Here is a 21012-nt window from a genome sequence, read left to right on the forward strand (position 1 = left end):
TAGTCGGTGATAAAAGCGCCCTCACGAAGCAACTTGACGAGCAAAAATATTCCGCTTCCCAATTAAAGTCCAGTCTTGGGCACTCCTTGAAAATGTTATCAGACAAAGAGTCCGAGCTGCTTTCAGTCCAGGGGCAGTGCAGCAAACTTCTGGTCGATTTGGAGAAGCAAGAAGCCATTTCGTTGCACTTGAAATCACTTATTCAGAGCAAAGATTCGGAGATATCCTCGCTGTTATCCTCTAAAGACGGACAGCTTTCGGGGTATCTGGAGCAGCTTCAGGCTAACCATCATGCTCAATTAGCAGGATATGAGGATCGATTGGCCGCCCTCTATACCAAACAGGAAAGTGCAGAAAAAAAAATAAAAGCTTTCGAAAGCGAAGTTCGAAATCTCCAAGCCAGGTTGGAAAGATGTGCACAGGAGAAGGAGCAGATGGTAATAAATGTTGACTCTTCACGGAACTCGATGTTATCTCTGCAATCTGAGAAAGAACGCTTGACATCCGAATTGAAGCAGATCATAGAACAGGGTAAAGAAGAATCTGCCGAGAGTGTAACCAAGACCCTAAAACAAGAGATCCGAACCCTCCTTCATCAGATGGACGATCTTAATTCGGAGAATGCCATGCTGAAAGCGCAGCTCATCAGATACAGAGAGGATTTAAACCAGGTGTTATCGCTTAAAGACAACCAGCTGAAGGATCTTCTGAAAAAGCAACAGGATTCAATAAGAAATCTCGAGAACCAAAAAAGAAGTGTCGAAATGCATCATCGGGACGCCCTCCTAGAATTGCAAAGGGAAGCCGAGGAAATGAAAGCCTTAAAAGAAGCAAAAGCAAAACTACAATCTCAGGTGCAAGAACTGCAAGACAGTTTAACAGCCTTACAGAAGGAGCGACAGGAGACGAATGAGAGTAAAGTGATAGCTGATTTGCAGCAAGCCATAGCACTGAAAGCTTCCGAATGTAACGAACTTCAGCAGAAGTCGTTTGCGCAAAAAGTGGCCGCAGACGACTTGAACAGGAGTCGAATTGAAGCCCTCAAAGAGTCCGAGAGAAAACTGGCAGAGGCTGAAGAGAAGTACAACGAGGAATTAGACGCTTTCGAGCGCGAAGTAAACCTAATGAGAACCGAGAGAGAAACCGCGGACCAGAGAGTTGCCGAATTGGCCAGAGACCTTATGCGAGCAGAGCAGGATTTGTCTGAAGCTAAAAGCCAAAACAAGAGTTTGAAATCTCAGAACGAATCACTCGGGAAAGCCATGGCAGCCCTGCAAAACGACCGGGATCAGCTCATCGACGACTTCAAGATTTTACGCAGCAGGTACGAGGAAGAACTCAGGGAAGCTACGGCATCCGTGAATAAATTTGAGCACCTGCTAAATGATTCGATGTCGGAGGTATCAGCTCTCACCACAGAAAAGAATGTCTTGATCCAAAAGCTGTCGGCACTGGAAGGCAAAGATCCACACTCGAAATTATCGGAGCTGGTGAATGATCTTTCGCAAGCCGTATCGGAGAAGGAGGCCCAGCTTAAACAGGCTTCCCTGGAGAAGAGCTCATGTAGCAGGCAGGTCAATGCGTTTTCTAAAGCGATGGTCAGTCTGCAGTCTGACCGGGACAGACTCATGGAGGAGCTCAGCAGGGCCAAGAAGGAAGTCGACCATAGACAGCAAACAAGCCCCGATCCAATCAAGTCAATCCGATCGGAGGACTCGAATAGCCTTAGCGTCAGTGTTGGTGCTCTTCAGACTGAGAGAGATGGCCTGGTGAGTCCTAGGCGGTGTCTCTGATTAGATTCTGTGGCATGCACGTCTGATTGGTGTGCTTTGTTGTGGCTTGCCCGGGATGTGCTAGAGCATGGGATTCTGTCTTTAATCTTCTTTTGGTTCAAAATGACCAATTGTACATCTGAACCAAAAAAGTAACTGTCCCATTTTTTTCCATCTGTGGTGCATCAGGCATGGGAAAGGGCTGTGGGGCTTTGTTTCCAATAGAATTATCTGTTTCCAATAGAGATTGTTTGTTCATCACAATTGAGATTTAGAACAATTGGGCTTTGTACATTTATAACAAAACAAAAAAAAAAAGATGGCTTGAAACAATGGGACACAAGTCAATACATTCTGAGTCCTTTTTTTTTTTTTTGGCTGTTTTTTCTGCCATAATATTAATTCACAAAATTTGAATCTCTTTAAATCCTTTATTCTTTTTTTTTTATTCCCCTTTTTTTTTTGTCTCAGAACACCAAGCTGGTGGAGTTGAAGCAGAAATATGATGACCAACAGAGGGCACTACAACAAACACACACCTACAAACAACAATGTGAAAAGGACATACTGGGATACCAGACTGAGCTGGAAGAGTTGAGGTAATTCTGGGACAATTCTTTCTTTCTTACTTTCTTTCTTTCTTTCTTTTTTTTCTAAGGGGAAATACTATTACTTTTCAATAACTGAAATGTGTTCTTATAATTCGAGAATATAATATCATTCTAGAGTACTACTGTAATTGAGTGCATTTCTGTTGTTATTAGTATTATTATTATTATTATTTTTTTTTTTTTTTTTAAGTAGTGGATTTTTATATACAATTATAATCAAAATAAGGGGTAAATAAGGCAGCATTGTTTAATTAAGGACACTATTATATGAAGTCATAGTTATTCTTACCTACATTACTCAACGGGACTATTGAGGATGTATTTATTTATTTATTTATTTATTTATGTGACTGATGCAGTTCCTCTGGGTTAGTTAAGCAAATCTGTCAGTGCTGACAGATAAATGCAGCATGACGAATATGTCCACGCTGTCTTTTCAACATGCCTGTGTGCACTACCAAGAACCGTTTATTTTTAAAGAATCGTATACTAAAGGACAGAAAGGTCATTCAGAAAAGCCTGCTGCTAAAATGTTCTGTTTATAATATATGAAGCCTAAAATAAATGTTGACACTGGTTCACTGTGTTTTACTCGTAATAAGTGATTTGAATGAATGCAGAGTTTCGCAGTGGTTAAGAAATGGATAGCAAACGCTTTTTTTTTTCTTCTTTTTTTCGCAGTGCAGAAGTAGCTGAATCGATATAAATAGCGGTTAAAAAATAAAATCCTCCTTCATTTTGATCTAGAATTGTTCCTGCTCTGAATCCTATACAGAAATAGTAAAAAGCAGGGATTTATTTATCTATTTATTTATTTATTTATAATTTTTTTTTTCACTCATCTTCAGTTAAATGATGGACGAAATCACCCAGTAATATAATAATAGGAAAGTAATATAATAATGAAAAGGTTTAGAATAGCTGGCCAGCTCTGTATGTTACTATGGTTTTAGTTGTTTACTGTGTAATGCAGTGGGCTAATTTAGAACGGTGATAAAAAAATTACTGACCAGAACCGCCTGTGCTTTGTATGCACACCTTCCAGCCAATCAGAATTGACTATAGAATAAATTCTGAAATAGGACTAATGCACTGTAGTGTACTAAACTGTAACTTGTGTTTAGCGGCTCCGCTTATCCGCAAGCTTGTCATCTGTTAATAATCTCATAAATATCTTTCATTTGAAATTCTTAGCTCAGTGAGACTTTACATCACATCAGTATGATAAACCATTAAAACAAAAGTAACAAGTTTACAGTTATGATCCTTTTTTTTTCTATCTGTGTTTTTCTTCACAGTCCAATGATAAGTTCTAGTTTGAGTTTCTTAAAAGGATTGACTTCTTATAAGGAAATTGTTTGATGTTACTTTTTACATTTTTATGTTTGACTCGCTTAAAGCTTATTGTGACATTGACACAAAATGCGCTCTGCATACAATCAGATGGTATTGTACAGTGTTTTATACGAATTTTAATTGGCTGTTTAGTGTGAAAATATCAGCTATCAAAATAAATTCAGTAACACAGGCAAAAATGATTTAAACAGTGATGATTGTAAATGTATTGTAAACAGAATTATGTACAGTAAATAGGGATTATATAAAGCAGCGATTATTGGGACCTAACTGACTTAGAGAACAAACAGCTATTAGGCACACATACACACACACACACACACACACACACACACACACACACACACACACACACACACACACACACAGAGGAAGCCTTTAGCACTATGCTTGGCATGATGTGCTAACTATGCCAGGAAAATGTGTGTATCATTTCTTGGAAGAAGGGAGTTACTGACATCATGATTCTTTTTTTTTCATACCCCCAACCGTACAGGTCCGAAAAGTGCCGACTGCAGTCTGAATGTCAAGCTCTCAGGGAGATCAACAAGGTAACATAATACAGGTCATATTTCATACAGGCTGAGAGGTCACACCGTTTTGTATCTAAAGTACATGATAAATGATTAGATCTTTTAGTTCAACACTAACATATGGTATGACGGGTTGACACATCATAAATCTATTAGCTAACTCATCAGGCTGTGTGAGTTGACTAGGTGTAGAGTGGTAGATAAATGCACACCATTCACCTTGACTGTTGATTTCTCTAAAGCTGCATTGAGACAATGTCTGTTGTGAAAAGCGCTATAGAAATAAACTTGACTTGACTAGATATAATAATCGAATCAAATATTCTGATTAGATATTGTAACGCATTAATCCACAAACAAGTGTGTAAATACACATTGTCTCAGATTTTTGAATGAGAATCAAAAAACCTCACTAATCCACAAACAAGTGTTTAAATATACATTTTCTGAGATTCATCACATTTTTGAATTAGAACTAAAAATTGCATTTGTTTTGAACACTTATCTTGGACAACTATAAATAAAAAAAAAAAGCATAGACATTCTGTATAATCATCTTCTCCCAGCCATCAAGGCTGTTTCACTCCTGAAGACATTTTATTTGATTACTTTTTTAAATGCAGGCTGATGGTAAAGCAGTTTACAACATGACATCATGCATCATGTGACAAAAGGTTATAGGTTTGCATAATTCTAATGGTAGTACTGTCTGTGTGTTTGTGTGTAGGAGTCAGGGTTTGTTTCAAATAAAGGCACATCTGCAGAGCAAGTTGTGCAGCTGCAGACACATCTGCAGCGCTGTCTGGTGGAGATTCAGCAGAGAGATATTGGCTTCCAGCAGCTCAACATCAAGGTGTGTGATCAAACCAGCACACAAAACTCTTCATATCTGCAAAATCAGCATACCATCGTTTCATTATATTATATATTTCTCTATTTGATTGGCTCTGTTTGTTAGACTCAAATCCAAGTCTCTGTTTTTGGGTTTAATGGCTTTTTTTTATTATTATTAATTTTCCTGTTTGTCAAATTTCTGTAAATTTCTGTGTTGTATTGCAGCTGCAGCAGTCTGTAGAGGAAAAAGCGGCCGTTTCTGCTCAACTGCGAGCTGTATCTCAGACTCTAAGAGAAACCCAGCTCAGACTGAGTGAGCTACAGAACCGCTATTACTGGATAGCAAATCAACAACAAATCCAGCATTCACCCACACAGGTATAATTGTTTATTTCTGCCTGCATTTGTCTTCTTTTTCAACCGCCTTGTACTTTTCACTTAGCAATGTTGTGCCACTTTTCAACAGACCTTTATGTGGGGGTTTATAATGCTACAGTGGTCCCGTTGTCTACATTTGCAGAGATTACAGCGGAATAGTTTTTTATAGGCCTTGTGTAGGATTGGGTATTTCCTGGGTTTGGCTTGGGCTGGGTTCATTGTTTGGTTAATCTTGAGATTAAAGCAGCTGTTTTGCACCACGGACCGGTTTAATGTCAGACAATATTTTCACGGACCAGCCTTTAAGGTGTGGCGGATAAATACTATAAAATAAAATGATACGACCAGCATAAAAACTGGTATTTTCTAAATAATAATAAACGTGAATCCACAGTGTTGTTTTTTGTTCATTTTGCTCGCTTGAGGGTTTGAATTTAGCGGTAATGTATTATGTGTTAGCGGCCGGAGCAGCCCCTTTAAGAAGGTAGCGGATGGAGGTAAGACATGTGACCGAGGCATCATGACATGCATCAAGAGTGAGTCATAGACAGATGTGGCAGAGAGAATCCGGTAATTTTCCAAAATAAAATCGTTCAGAATCAGATAATAAATAAAACACAAATAATGTAAGTGATGTATTCTTTCTGAGCGGCCCGGTAATAATTGACCCACGGACTGGTGCCGGTCTGCGGTTGGGGACCACTGGTCTAAAGCTCACATTAGAAGACTAAAGAGCAACATGTTAATAATGCTGATGATTAAAGTGATTATATATCTTTAGGTTGCAATACCCAAACGACGCTGTTTTAATAACTGTTAAGCTTTAAATGTGTATTGCTTTTATATGTTAATATTACAATTTTATTAGTAGTACTATTATTTTTTCAAACATGAAAACTTTTTTAACATAGAATGCACCTTATCACAGGGTACAGTTTGTGTGGAAGTTGCTCCAGGAGCTCCTCAGGAAATCAGCAGTGCTACAAGCGATCTGGATGGATTGGACATAAGAGAACTCAAAAGCAGGTGAATTAAGTATGAATGCAGAAACAGGGCAAGGCAGGCCACTGTGGAACACTGAAACCCTATAACAAGTCATTGATACACTATTTAAAAAGATGTTACATAGAAAAAAATGTTTCTACATTTGAAGATGAAAAGATGAATAAATGTTGTCTCCTTTGTTTAGACTGGCAGAAGCCGAGCTCCTGCTTGACTCAACACAGCAAAATGTGTCTCAGCTCAACGACAGGCTGGAGGAAGAAAGGGTGCGGAGACAGGCAGCTGAAGAAGCACTGGGATTTGCTGAGCAGAGGATGAAGAGGTACTGGGGCAGTTATGTTCACCTATGCTAATGCTCTTTTGTTCCATATTGTCCATATAGTACACTTGTTTCAGTATCTGTTGTTTTGTTCATGCACCTGTTTGTTCATGCAATTAAACGGTTAGAATGGTTAGATGGTTAGATTTTAGTACCAGACAGTGGGTAAGGAACATTTGACACAAGTATCATGAAGCTCAGAATGAGTCCAAATATTGTAATGTCCTATCAAGCTGGATGAGGGAAGTGTCAAAAACTACATCTGGCATTACTTTTAATCTGCTTTGTAGCTTTATACATATTTTAATATCTTAAATAACCTGCTGTCTGACTTCAGAGCAGCTTTCTTGCCAGCAAAGCTATGAATGTCTTCACCAGTGTTGGACAGTAGCTAAGTACATGTGATTCATTATTGTTCATACGTAGTTTTTTCAAAATATCTTTTTACTCAACTACATTTCGTGAAATCAGTCGTTCCTTTTTATTTCTGAGCTGATAAAAACGTAACTGGTCAAGCAGGCAGTAAGCCACTGATCAGGGTAGAGCGCGCGCTCTGTTTGGAACTAGTTTTGATTGCCGCTTGGTGGTATCTACTCCTCACCAACATACAATTCAGCGTCAGTTCAACCGCAAGCAGAACTTTTTTTAGGAGTAATAAATGGCGGAAAAAACTCCGGACTCTAACTTGCCACAACACCATATTGGCCTTATACACTGGAGATCAATATTACAGAACAATTTATAAACAATTGAACAATTCTGAAATAATGTCATCTTCACTGCTCAACAGTTGAAGGAGTTTTTGTCCTGTCTATACCATGCTACCAGAACACCTTTTCCACAAAATAACTAAGGCATTTCCAAAAAAACATTATTTTGCAGAAAACACACTGATCAAAATTAGAGAACAACAATGACTGTAGCATGGAAAAAGATTACAACAAAATTTTCTGAAGGTTACAACAGTCAGCAATTAGTAGGAAGTGTACAGGCCTCTGCTCTCAATGACTTCAGCACATCTGTGGCCACAGGACAGCACCAGTCTCTCACACTGCTCTGGTGTGATTTTGGTCCACTCTTCTTCCAGTCTCCTCCACAGTTCGGTGACTGTAGTGGTTTTTTTTGGCCATAACTTTGTTGCCAAGGATTTTCCAGAGGTTCTCAATTGGGTTGAGGTCAGGACTCTGGGCAGGCCATGTCATTATTTCAATGTTTTTAGTTTCAAGGAACTGCTTTACCTGTTTTGCTGTGTGACATGGAGCGTTGTCCTGCATGAACACTGCGGGCTGATTGGGTGATGAACGAGGAAGGAACCATATGTTGTTGAAGAAGGTTCTGATAAACATTTGCATTCACTCTGCCATGTAGCTGTATAAGAGGCCCAACTCCTGCTGCAGAAAACATGCCCCAAACCATGACACTTCCTCCTCCACTTTTCACTGACTTCTTTACACACTTTGGGTTCAGTCTTTCTCCAGTTTGTCGCCGAACATAATGTTTCCCATCGGACCCAAATAAATTAAACTTGCTTTCATCACTGAAGTGAACTTTGGACCAGTTCTCCTCTGTCCACACAACATGCTTAGTCTAGCCTTTTGATTCTTTCTGCTAATGAGAGGTTTGGTCACTGCAGATTGGGCTTTCAGTCCAAATGCTCTTAAACGTGGAGACACTGTATGACGAGACAGATCCTTACCCTGTTCAGTGCTGAACTGGTCAACAATTCCAGCTGCAGTGTGGAAACGATTGCCCATTGAGATCCTCCGCAGTATCCTGTCCTCTCTTGTATTTGTCTTCCGTGGACGACCAGCCTTCTTGGCGGACTTGAATGAGTTTGTGATGTTGTAAAGAGTCAATATTCTTGAAATCACAGATTTGGAACGACCAACTTGTCTTGCTATGGCTGATAGGGTCATCCCTTTGGCCTTCATCTGAACAACCTGCTGCCGGCGGCTTTCAGTCACTTTAGAACGGCCCACCATCTAGCAGAGTCAGTGAAACTGGAAGTTAGGCTGCCAGTTAAATAGGGGTTGACAGATAATCAAGGAAATTAGCACCAGGTACCAGATTAACACCAATAACTGGGAGGTATCTGAAAGTGTTCTCTAATTTTGATCAGTGTGTTTTCTGTAAAATAATGTTGTTTTTTTTAAATGCATTAGTTATTTTGTGGAAATGGTGTTCTGGTAGCATGGTATAGACAGGACAAAAACTCCTTCAACTGTTGAGCAGTGAAGGTGACATTATTTCAGAATTGTTCAATTGTTTATAAATTGTTCTTTAATTTTGATCGCCAGTGTATATTTAATTTTTTTTTCTCCCCCCCACCAAAATAGTAAAAAAAAAAAAAAAAAAAGAAGGATTTGGGCTTGTGATCATTTAAATAGATATCAATCAGAGTGTGACTAATTGATATCATTCTATTAATAGATTTTTTTGCTAAGAGTAAGAGTTTTTTTTTTTACAAAAATGATAGTAGGACATTGTACTCTTATTGTATTTTATATTGTATATTGATATTATTTTACTTCAGTTTAAAGGGAGCACTTTTACTGGAGTAATATTTTACCAAGTGTATCTCTACTTTAATTTAAGTACATGGTTTGTGTACTTCATCCACCACTGGTTTTCACCCACAAGATATGAACAGTGATTTAAATTAGAACAAAATGGTGTTTATCAGGCCTGCTTTTTTTATGCAAGAATGAGCTTAGGTATAGCAAATAGCTCAGTAAGTGAATTTACAGTCGTGACTTCAGATTTGCCAGCATAACTAGGTACTTACCACTTATACTTATGGTCAATGTTTAAATAGTAGCTGAATCTCATTGTTTGTAATTGCATCATTTTATGCCATGTGATTCTATGATTGGATAATTACATAAGTAAGGAGGTATACAGGAGATCCTAGTTTTTTTCCAGTAACTTTGTAAGAAAAAACAATTCTTGTATTTTTTTTTTTTCATCCCAAATACTGTATTTATTTTCACTTGTATCCAACTGCAGTTACTAAATTGTCACAAAATCTGCTCATTACAATAATGTCTTAGTTAGTGCTCATGAAATTCCAGTAAACATTAGCATCTATTTTTAACACAAGCCATACATTAACAGTATTATGCATGTTGAACAATAGTGTGTGTGTGTGTGTGTGTGTGTGTGTGTGTGTGTGTGTGTGTGTGTGTGTGTGTGTGTGTGTGTGTGTGTGTGTGTGTTGTGTGTGTGTGTGTGTGTTGTGTGTGTGTGTATGTCAGTATGGAACCTAGCCCTTCTAGAACTTCTCAGCGAGACTTCAGTATCCAGTTAGAGCCCGAGGACGAGTGGGAAGCTCTGATTTTAGACCCGACGCAACCTCTGGTTATGCGCACAGTAAGTCTATGATTCCGTGAGGTGAAGGTGTGGAACACTCTAAAGTTCAGCTTACATCTCTATTGACTAAAATTACTCTCCTGGTGGCTCATTATGCTGAACGGAACTATACAGTATAAAAGTAGCTCAAGAACTAGTTTTAAGTCTTCTAATTCTGTTACCTGTGAGTATAAATAAATCTTGTCTACATTAATCTGTTTGTTAGTAAAGTATAGAATAGGTCATGATAAAGGTTGCCATGGTCACGTCCCACATTTCATTAAGATCATGATTAATGGAAACCTTAGACTAATAAATACCTTTAAATACTTTGTGTTCATTAATGTCGGTTTATTGAATTCTTGATTCTTATTGAGCAGAACGTTTTGATAAATTGCTATAACCACAATTCTTACATTAGTTCCAGCTGAAATTTAAATGTCAGGATTTAATGGTTGAAATGAATTTGTCTGTAAAGAATTCCATGTACATGAATACGCTAACTTGTTTGATGGACATTCCACAACATTAAAAATGACTCTAAAATCTATAAAAAGCATGTTGGTTTATAATTACTTTACCATAGCCCCATATTTAATTTTGTACATGGATCAGTCTCTGCTTAAAGAAGAAAAAAAAAAACTTACTATTGCTTGTATTTCCAGATGAAGAGTGGTGTCCACTCGTTCCGCCGCTGGTTACGAGGCCGCAGTCTTTACTGCACCAAGATGCTGACTTCCAGAGCAAAATCCCGCTATTTCTTCCTGACCTACCTGCTCGTCCTCCATATCCTCGTCTTCATGTGCTTCGCTGGAGCTTTATAGATGTTTCAAACCAAGGGCGCTTTACATGCACGTACGAGAACGAGTGTAATTTTCTAGTGTTGTGGTCAAAAAGGCTGATAACCAAAAGCTGTTTAATCAGTTATCAAACACCAATCACTTAAATTATTTAATTTCTTATCTTTTTTTTTTTCTAACAAAGATATCAAACAACCATTTTACTGCAAATCTTAGTAAATAAAAAAGTTTTTTAGAACATGAAGGACCACATACAGCCACATACTCCTTCATTTAACAGTGTGAAAGAATAGTATTGCTATGGATTAATTACTGATGTAGTTAATCAATCTGAGGTTTTTTTATATCGACTGCCCCTAACTTCCATTAACTCCTCTTTATCAAGCAGAATGTCTGTCAAATGACTGATTTCAACAGCATCAGCTCTCTGTGTATCAGGGCCTTTATTCATTAATAGCTGACAGCAACATACTCCAGTTTCAGTGTAAATATTTCTTACACGGCTGAACTATCTATCCGTCTCCATGCTAAATATGGGATTATTCAGTAATAAGGTTTATCTGAGAGATGTTTTGGTGTTTGGTAACTGATTGCGTTTGACAGTTTTGACAGCATCAGATGTCATTGTGTCCACTCATCGAGCATCTGTTATTCTCGCTGCTGCTGCGGTTATTGTACTAAATGTTTATTTAGGGATTACAGACAGTGAAGCAGGACTCGGGGTGACATTTTCTAAAACAGGACTCTATATCTACTGGTTAGGCCTGTGTTAATATTGCATTTGATCGTCATAATTGGCTAATTTTTAAACATGGTTTATGGTCCTAGAACAATATACTTTGGGGGGAAATAAAACTAATAAATCTTACTGCTCAGCGTGCTACGTTATATAGGCAGCACCGTACACAAGAGGTGTGACAATATTGTGCATGTCAAATATTGCAATATATAAACTCCATTCTATTACACACTTTCTCACTCTTTAACACCACATGCACACGTGATGAGAAAGTGCTGTGTAAATAGTGTGTTTGTGTGGGTTGTGACTAGTGACACTACTCAGAGGTTTGGACACTGTGTGTGTGTATTTAATTTGACTGTAAAGATGGTGTAAAACATGGTCCAGGAAGCATTAACGGTCTGCAGAAAGTAGTGTACGTCTTGCTCGAACATGCCTGATTCAGCTCATCAGTTCCTTAACCCAAACCGCATGCAGTGTTTTTTTGGTTTTTTTGCACATTAGTATGTTGAAGCAATGTGTTTTTTTGCTCTAGCACAGATAACAAAGCTGATTATTTCATTACTCACTCACTCTAATATGATGAAAACCTTCTCATTTTTATAGCTCATCTTTTATAGTGCATTTTGGGTAATGTATAGTCTTAAATCCTGCTTTCCATGTGTTACCTTTTGGGGAAAAAAAGGCTTAAAATGATGGCATTCTATTAAATCCAGTAAATAGTATATTACATATAGGTACAGCACTAGGAACTAACACAATGACGTACCGAAATATGATAACTCGTCAACACATATATGAAGTTAAATACATAGGGGCATGTAGCATGTGTGATGTGGGTGTGTTCTAAGGGGCTGAGGTGAGTCCGAGCAGGAACGGCTGTGTTGCACAGAACACAGCTGGAAAACTGTTGCAAAGAACACTGCTATATGTTATGCTACTGTGTGTGTGTGTGTGTGTGTGTGTGTGTGTGTGTGTGTGTGTGTACATATATATTCTACAGATGATGTACCATAACACTGAATGTTTACAGGCTGATTTACTGTATAATGCTGTTCTACACTAAAGTGATCTGTAAATATGGGATGATTTCAAGCTAAAAGGATCTCTATTTAAAAATGAAAACTACTGATGCATTCAAATTGTCCTATTTTCTATATAGGGTCTATTTTTGAGGAGAATCGTTCGACTAGAGAGAGACTGTGGCTGTCCTTAGTTGGTGGGCTGAAATGTGTGCAATATGGTGGAATGTTTTTTTTTATTATTATTTAAATGAAGCGCATTTTAAATAAAGCTGTTAGAAAACTTTCTATTGAAACTGTTGTTGTGTTCAATTTTATTTGTTTAACACCTGATATTTCTATGCAGCAGCTTTTCAGAAATCTGAATGTACAGTTTTCTGTTTCTATCTAAAATGAAGAAGCCAGAGGTGATCATTTCAAGCCAGTTTCTCTCTCAGACAAAATAAGAAACCTTGAGAGGAACCAGACTTGAAAGAGAACATCATCGTATTGGTGATACTGACTAGGTAGTTTGGAGTTCCTAGGATTACAGCAGCATCTTGGACATAAATTGTATTTTAAAAGTGACTTTAGGGTCCATAGAGCAGACAGTGAGACACAAGTATAAAAGCTCCAAGCTCTATAATATTCATGTCTACCATTAACTACACATCCTATCTATAAAAAATAAACATTAAAATGGAAATAATGCTTCCCAAAAGTCTTTTTAATGTTGAGGGTACATCCTGAGGGTAATGTGCAGAGATGAGAATAGAGCTATATTGTGTTCCATAATAGTGATAAAAAGATGTTCAGGTTTACCTTACCCAGATTGTTGCCCTGTCAAAAAGAGTAGTGTAAAATTGTTTATACTATAACAAAAAAATACAAAAATTATCCACACAAAACATTTCAGTTCCATATACAGGTGGAATAAATTAGAATATTATTTTAAAAAGTTTATTTATTTTAGTAATTCAATACAAAAAGTAAAACTTGTATCTTGTATAGATTCATCACACACAGAATGATATATTTCAAGTGTTTATTTCTTTATATTTTGATGATTATGGCTTATAGCTATTGAAAATCCAAAATTCAGTATCTCAGAAAATTAGAATATTGTTCAATATTGGAGACTCGTGGTGTCGCATTTGAATCAGCTAATTCAATCCAAACACCTGCAAAGGTTTCCTGAGCCTTTAAATGGTGTCTCAGTCTGGTTCAGGCTACACAATCATGGGGGAAGACTGCTGACTTGACAGTTGTTTAGAAGACAATCAGTGACTCCCTGCACATCTGTAGGGTAAGACACAAAAGGTCATCGCTAAAGAAGCTGCTGTTTACAAAGTGCTGTATCTAAGCACATTAATAGAAAGTTGAATGAAAGGAAAAAATGTGGTAGAAAAAGGTGAAACAAAGCCCATTAAATTTGGGGGGAGATTCACAAAAAGTAGACTGCAGCTAAAGTCAGTGCTTCAAGAGCCACTACGCACAGACGTATCCAGTGGCTACAACTGACACATTCCTTGTGTTGAGCCACTCCTGAACCAGAGACAATGTCCGAGATGTCTTACTTGGGCAAAGGAGAAAAAGGACTGGACTGTTGCTCAGTATTCCAAAGTTGTCTTTTTTTTTAGATGAAAGGAAAAAAAAATTAAATTTCATTTGGAAATCAAGGCACAGAATCCAAGTTGCCTGAGGTCTGGTGTAAAGTTTGCGCAGTCAGTGTTGGTTTGGGTCATGTCAAGTCCAAGATCAGCACAGCCATCTACCAAGAAGTTTTAGAGCACTTATATTTACATATCCATTTACATACAGCCAGGAACTCCGCTGTTCAGACATCTAGGGGAAGTTCTTTCCACCACCTCGGTGCCAGAACAGAGAAGAGCCTTGAAGTATACTCTGAGAATGAGAGGTAAAGGGGGTACCAGTCGAGCAGTGATTGAGGATCTCAGACAGCGTGGTGCAGTGCAATATGTGATTAGGTCTCTAAGGTAAAATGGCGCTGGTCCATTTTTGGCCTTGAAGGCAAGCATCAGTGTTTTAAATCTGATACGTGCAGCGACTGGAAGCCAGTGGAGGAAGCGCAGCAGTGGGGTGGTGTGGGAGAACTTGGGCACCTGCCCACACTGCCAAACGCACCAAAAGTTGGTTACATGACCACGGTGTTGGTGTGTTTGACTGGCTAGCAAACTCACCAGACCTGAACCCCCATAGAGAATCTATGTTGTATTATCAAGGAAAAAAATAAGCTGAAGGCCACTGTCAAAGAAACCTGGGCTTCCATACCACCTCAGCAGTGCCACAGACTGATCACCTCCATGCCATGCCGAATTGAGGCAGTAATTAAAGCAAACGGATCCCCTACCAAGTATTGAGTTCATACACAGTATATGAACATCCTTTTCAGAAGGCCAACAATTCACAAAATTTTTTTTAAGAAGTATTCAAATTTTTTGAGATATGTGAATTTGTGGGTTTTTGTTAAATGTGAGCCAAAACCATAAAAATGTAAAGAAATAAACAATTGAAACATATCAGTCTGTGTGTGATGAATCTATATAATATACGAGTTTTGCTATACTTTTTGTATTTAATTACTAACATAAATCAACATTTTAATTGAGATGAACCTGCATATTTCCATTGTTATCTGTTAGAATCTTAGGATTGGAAACTTAGGTTACTTCTACAGTAATTCATGATCGCCATAGTTATTACACAATGGAAATCCGAGGTAAAGTACAACCCTATGCATAATCCTAAATCTTAAAATACCTATATATCGATATCTGATTAAAGTATAGTTACAGGAAAAAGGCTAAACTACGGTCACTATCAAAGTAAAAAAATCAGAACCCACCAGAAGAATTCATTCTCTGGAGACACAAATGGTGTAATTATCACTAGAGTAAATCCAGAAGTAAAGCTGTATAAACCATTGTGATGCCTCAATAACAGTGTACATCAAATCAGAAATTTAGTGCTGCAAACACGGTTTCTCACACAAATTGTGCTTTGTCATTTTCTAAAGCGTCACCATTGGTTGGAAAGATTGCATGCAACAAGAATCAACAATGATAAAAATGAAGGAGTAAATAAAGTTCTCGTAGATGGCATTATTAAACAGTGGTCTAATAAAAAATCTACAGAGCCGTAGCCAAAATACTCAAACACCGCTGTCAGTATAATTGGAGTGCAATTTCGCAATGTGCTCTCAGACTAATGCATACGAATATAAAGGAGACCAGCAGTCAGAAAAGAGTTGCAGGATGACCTGAAAGCAGCTGAAATAGTATTTACTTTTGCACTACATTTTTAAGTCCTATGGAAAACAAACAAAAGAAAATGTATGACTAAAAACAAATTGGAAGTTTTTTGGAATGATACATTGTACATATGATCCGCAGTACACCATATTGATGTATCGCATAATATTAAAGAATTTACTTGAGCAAGGAAATAAATCTAGATAGAAAATACATATGTAATATCTATGTTAAGCAAAATACATATTTTGTAGATTATAGTCTTTATAGACTGCCATTACTTTTTGTTTTTTCTCTCTCTTTTGAACTCTTTTTTGACTTTACTCATCATTGTACTTAGAAGCTGGAAAGCAACTGACAACTGAAGGCTATATATACACTATATATCCAAAAGTATTGGGTCACCTGGTCATAAGTAAGGTATGTGATTTTTGAGCATTGCATTCCACATTTAGTCCCAGTTTGCTCTTATAATTCCCTCCACTCTTCTGGGAAGATGTTCCACTACATTTTGGAGTGTGTTTATGGATATTTGTGTTTATCAGCCACAAGGGTATTACGAAAGGCAGGTACTGATGTAGGTAAGGAGACATGGGGTGCAGTCAGCATTCCAATTCTTCCCAAAGGTGTTCAGTAGGGATGAGATCAGAGCTCTATAGCAGACCACTCAAGATCTTCCTCTTCAAAGCATAAACCAGATCTTAAGGAGCTCACTTTGTGCACATCGGCATTGCCATACTTGAACAGGTTTGGGTTTCCATGTTTAAGTGAATGAAAAAAGACGTCATATACAATTAAGTCAACAACAGCTTTGTGGTGACAGTTTGCAAAAGAACCACATATAGCAGGAAAGTTCAGGTGACCCAATACTTTTGGAAATATAATGTATGTAAAAAGCGCCTGGGGACGAATTATTATAGAAACATACTGCAACAGAAAACTAAACACCTTCTGACGATCAGGTTTAAAAACTTCAACAGAGCAAAGGTTTAATTCTGATTAAACCTATATTTTTTTTTTTACAAATAATTTATTTAAAGATTTAAAAGATTCATCTTGCAACAATTTGACCATGATCAAAATGTGCTTGCCTTATCTTTTCATCTCTGAATAAATTGTTTTTTTCTCCGGTTCTGCAATGTTTGAAGGACTTTGCCTTTAAAGGTTGTGAATTTAGAGACTTCCATATAGCAAAGCGCGTTTGGCATTTATGATTGACAGCACAGGTCAGAAGAGACAAGGCCATACTCATCCATTATAACACCACACAGTCTTATTTATTTATAGTTTGTGTGTGTGTGTGTGTGTGTGTGTGTGTGTGTGTGTGTGTGTGTGTGTGTGTGTGTGTGCGTGTGTGTGTGTGTGTGTATTGGCTGACTGACAGCATTATTCTTCCAGCCTTTACATCTTTTCTGTTCACCAAAACTTTTAGTTCACTTTACACTGTAACTACACTGTTGTAGCTCATGAACACACACACGCTTTAAAAAAACACATTAAAAAAGTCCTGACACCTTTCTTTCATACCCAGTATTAGCCTCTTTAGCAATTTGTGCTACTGTGGCTCTTCTGTGAAATTGGAGATGGACTAGACTTCATTCCCAACACACATCTGATTGTTTGACTTTGTGTGCCAATGACCCTGTTGTCACTTTACCTTAGACCACTTTTGGTAGGTATTATCCACTGCATACCAGGATCACAAGATCTGTAGTCTAGGCATCACATTTTAGCCCTATTCAAAGGCAATCGGATCCTTATAGTCGCTCAGTTTTTCTTCTTACATTGCATCAACTTTGTGAAATTTACATTTACATGTACATTTGCGGCATTTAGCAGACACCCTTATCCAGAGTGACGTACAAAAGTGCTTTAAATCTCTAGTAATGAATAAATCTACACTGGTACGCAAGATTACAAACTTAATATAAATATAACTCGAATTCTACAAACTTGGAAAATTACTTTTCACATGCCTAATATTTTCCATAATTTTTATACATATATAAAAGATTACTATGCCAATTTGCGCAAAACCTGAAATGTGTTTGCATTTTATTCAAATTTGTTTCTGTTTTTTTTTTGTTTAACCAGCTCATTCCAGCTTAAATCTGGCTAAAGCACTATAGATTCCTTACCATCTACCATAACTTTCCTCACCATCCCTCACTATACATTACAGCCTTTCATGTCATTCATCACCATTCACCATAACCTTCCTCTCTATTTACCATAGTCTAACTCACCATCTACCATAACCTTCCTCTCTATCCACCATAGTCTAACTCACCATCTACCATAACCTTCCTCTCTATCCACCATAGTCTTACTCACCATTCACCATGACTTTCCTCTCTATCCACCATAGTCTTACTCACCATTCACTATAACCTTCCTCTCTATCCACCATAGTCTTACTCACCATTCACCATGACTTTCCTCTCTATCCACCATAGTCTTACTCACCATCTACCATAACCTTCCTCTCTATCCACCATAGTCTTACTCACCGTCCACCATGACTTTCCTCTCTATCCACCATAGTCTTACTCACCATTCACTATAACCTTCCTCTCTATCCACCATAGTCTAACTCACCATCTACCATAACCTTCCTCTCTATCCACCATAGTCTTACTCACCGTCCACCATGACCTTCCTCTCTATCCACCATAGTCTTACTCACCGTCACCATGACCTTCCTCTCTATCCACCATAGTCTTACTCACCGTCCACCATGACCTTCCTCTCTATCCACCATAGTCTTACTCACCGTCCACCATGACCTTCCTCTATATCCACCATAGTCTTACTCACCATTCACCATGACCTTCCTCTCTATCCACCATAGTCTTACTCACCATTCACCATGACCTTCCTCTCTATCCACCATAGTCTTACTCACCGTCCACCATAACCTTCTCTCTATCCACCATAGTCTTACTCACTGTCCACCATAACCTTCCTCTTTATCCACCATAGTCTTACTCACCGTCCACCATGACCTTCCTCTCTATCCACCATAGTCTTACTCACCGTCCACCATGACCTTCCTCTCTATCCACCATAGTCTTACTCACCGTCCACCATGACCTTCCTCTCTATCCACCATAGTCTTACTCACCGTCCACCATGACCTTCCTCTATCCACCATAGTCTTACTCACCATTCACCATGACCTTCCTCTCTATCCACCATAGTCTTACTCACCATTCACCATGACCTTCCTCTCTATCCACCATAGTCTTACTCACCGTCCACCATAACCTTTCTCTCTATCCACCATAGTCTTACTCACCGTCCACCATGACCTTCCTCTCTATCCACCATAGTCTTACTCACCGTCCACCATGACCTTCCTCTCTATCCACCATAGTCTTACTCACCGTCCACCATGACCTTCCTCTCTATCCACCATAGTCTTACTCACCGTCCACCATGACCTTCCTCTCTATCCACCATAGTCTTACTCACCGTCCACCATGACCTTCTCTCTATCCACCATAGTCTTACTCACCGTCCACCATGACCTTCCTCTCTATCCACCATAGTCTTACTCACCGTCCACCATGACCTTCCTCTCTATCCACCATAGTCTTACTCACCATTCACCATGACCTTTCTCTCTATCCACCATAGTCTTACTCACCATCCACCATGACCTTCCTCTCTATCCACCATAGTCTTACTCACCATCCACCATGACCTTTCTCTCTATCCACCATAGTCTTACTCACCATTCACCATGACCTTCTCTCTATCCACCATAATCTTACTCACCGTCCCCTATAACTCTCCTCTCTATCCACCATAGTCTTACTCTACATCCACCATGACCTTCCTCTCTATCCACCATAGTCTTACTCACCGTCCACCATAACTCTCCTCTCTATCCACCATAGTCTTACTCTACATCCACCATGACCTTTCTCTATCCACCATAGTCTTACTCACCATTCACCATGACCTTCCTCTCTATCCACCATAGTCTTACTCACCATTCACCATGACCTTCCTCTCTATCCACCATAGTCTTACTCACCATTCACCATAACCTTCCTCTTTATCCACCATAGTCTTACTCACCGTCCACCATAACCTTCCTCTCTATCCACCACAGTCTTACTCACCATCCACCATAACCTTCCTCTCTATCCACCATAGTCTTACTCACCTCCCACCATGACCTTCCTCTCTATCCACCATAGTCTTACTCACTGTCCACCATGACCTTCCTCTCTATCCACCATAGTCTTACTCACCGTCCCCTATAACTCTCCTCTCTATCCACCATAGTCTTACTCACCATCCACCATAAACTTCCTTGCCTTCCGCTATAACCCTCTTCAGTGTTCACCATCGCCTTTTGCGGTATCCTTGGCCATCTACCTCAACCTTCTTCTCCATCCATCATAGTTTTCTTTATCATAACCTTCCTCACCATCCATCAGAACCTTCCCACTATCACTCAATCCACCATAACTTTCCTCACCATCCAATATAGTCTCCTCAATGTCCACTATTGTTTACCTCTTTATTCATGGTCCAGATATAACTTTCCTTGCTATCCACCATAGTCTTTCTTGCCATTCATTATAATTTCTACTATAACCATCTACTAAAGCCTTTCTTATTTTCCCCATAGCCTTCCTTGTATCCATCACTATCCACTATAACCTTTGTTACCATCCAACATAGCTTTCCTCACCATCCACCATAGCCTTCCCCAGCATCCACCATAGCCTTCGTAACTCTTTCTTACCATCCTCCATAACCCTCATCCCCATAAAATAGCTTCCCTTCCCATACACTATAGCCTTCCTCACCATCTATCATAGTCTTTCTCACTGCCCTCACACTTTTAGCCTTCAGCCCTATTAGCTGTCTACCAGAACATTGGTCACCATACACTAAAGTCTTCTTCACCATCCACTATAGCCACAACCTCCCTTGCTGTCTAAAATACCCTTCCTCCCTGCCGGGATTGTAAAAGTGGTTATTCGAATTATTAGTCTTTGAGTTACTTCTATGTCTCCTCTGACCTTTC

At 38.7% G+C, this 21012-nt stretch overlaps 1 protein-coding gene across 3 annotated transcripts in view; it reads left to right on the top strand.

Annotated features, from left to right (window-relative positions):
- Nucleotides 1-13010, top strand: part of LOC124395544 (golgin subfamily B member 1-like) — a 51477-nt gene extending 38467 nt beyond the window's left edge. For all 3 annotated transcript variants that reach the window (XM_046864117.1, XM_046864116.1, XM_046864118.1), the window contains exons 22-29: nucleotides 2244-2371; nucleotides 4236-4290; nucleotides 5000-5125; nucleotides 5332-5484; nucleotides 6413-6510; nucleotides 6674-6808; nucleotides 10060-10174; nucleotides 10819-13010. In XM_046864117.1, the coding sequence (XP_046720073.1) occupies nucleotides 2244-2371; nucleotides 4236-4290; nucleotides 5000-5125; nucleotides 5332-5484; nucleotides 6413-6510; nucleotides 6674-6808; nucleotides 10060-10174; nucleotides 10819-10977 (969 nt within the window). In that variant the 3' untranslated portion in view covers nucleotides 10978-13010. The remainder of the gene's footprint in view (nucleotides 1-2243; nucleotides 2372-4235; nucleotides 4291-4999; nucleotides 5126-5331; nucleotides 5485-6412; nucleotides 6511-6673; nucleotides 6809-10059; nucleotides 10175-10818) is intronic.
- The last annotated feature ends 8002 nt before the right edge of the window (nucleotides 13011-21012 follow it).

Source organism: Silurus meridionalis, chromosome 13 (assembly GCF_014805685.1).
Source record: "Silurus meridionalis isolate SWU-2019-XX chromosome 13, ASM1480568v1, whole genome shotgun sequence".
In the NCBI taxonomy this organism is placed as follows: domain Eukaryota; kingdom Metazoa; phylum Chordata; class Actinopteri; order Siluriformes; family Siluridae; genus Silurus; species Silurus meridionalis.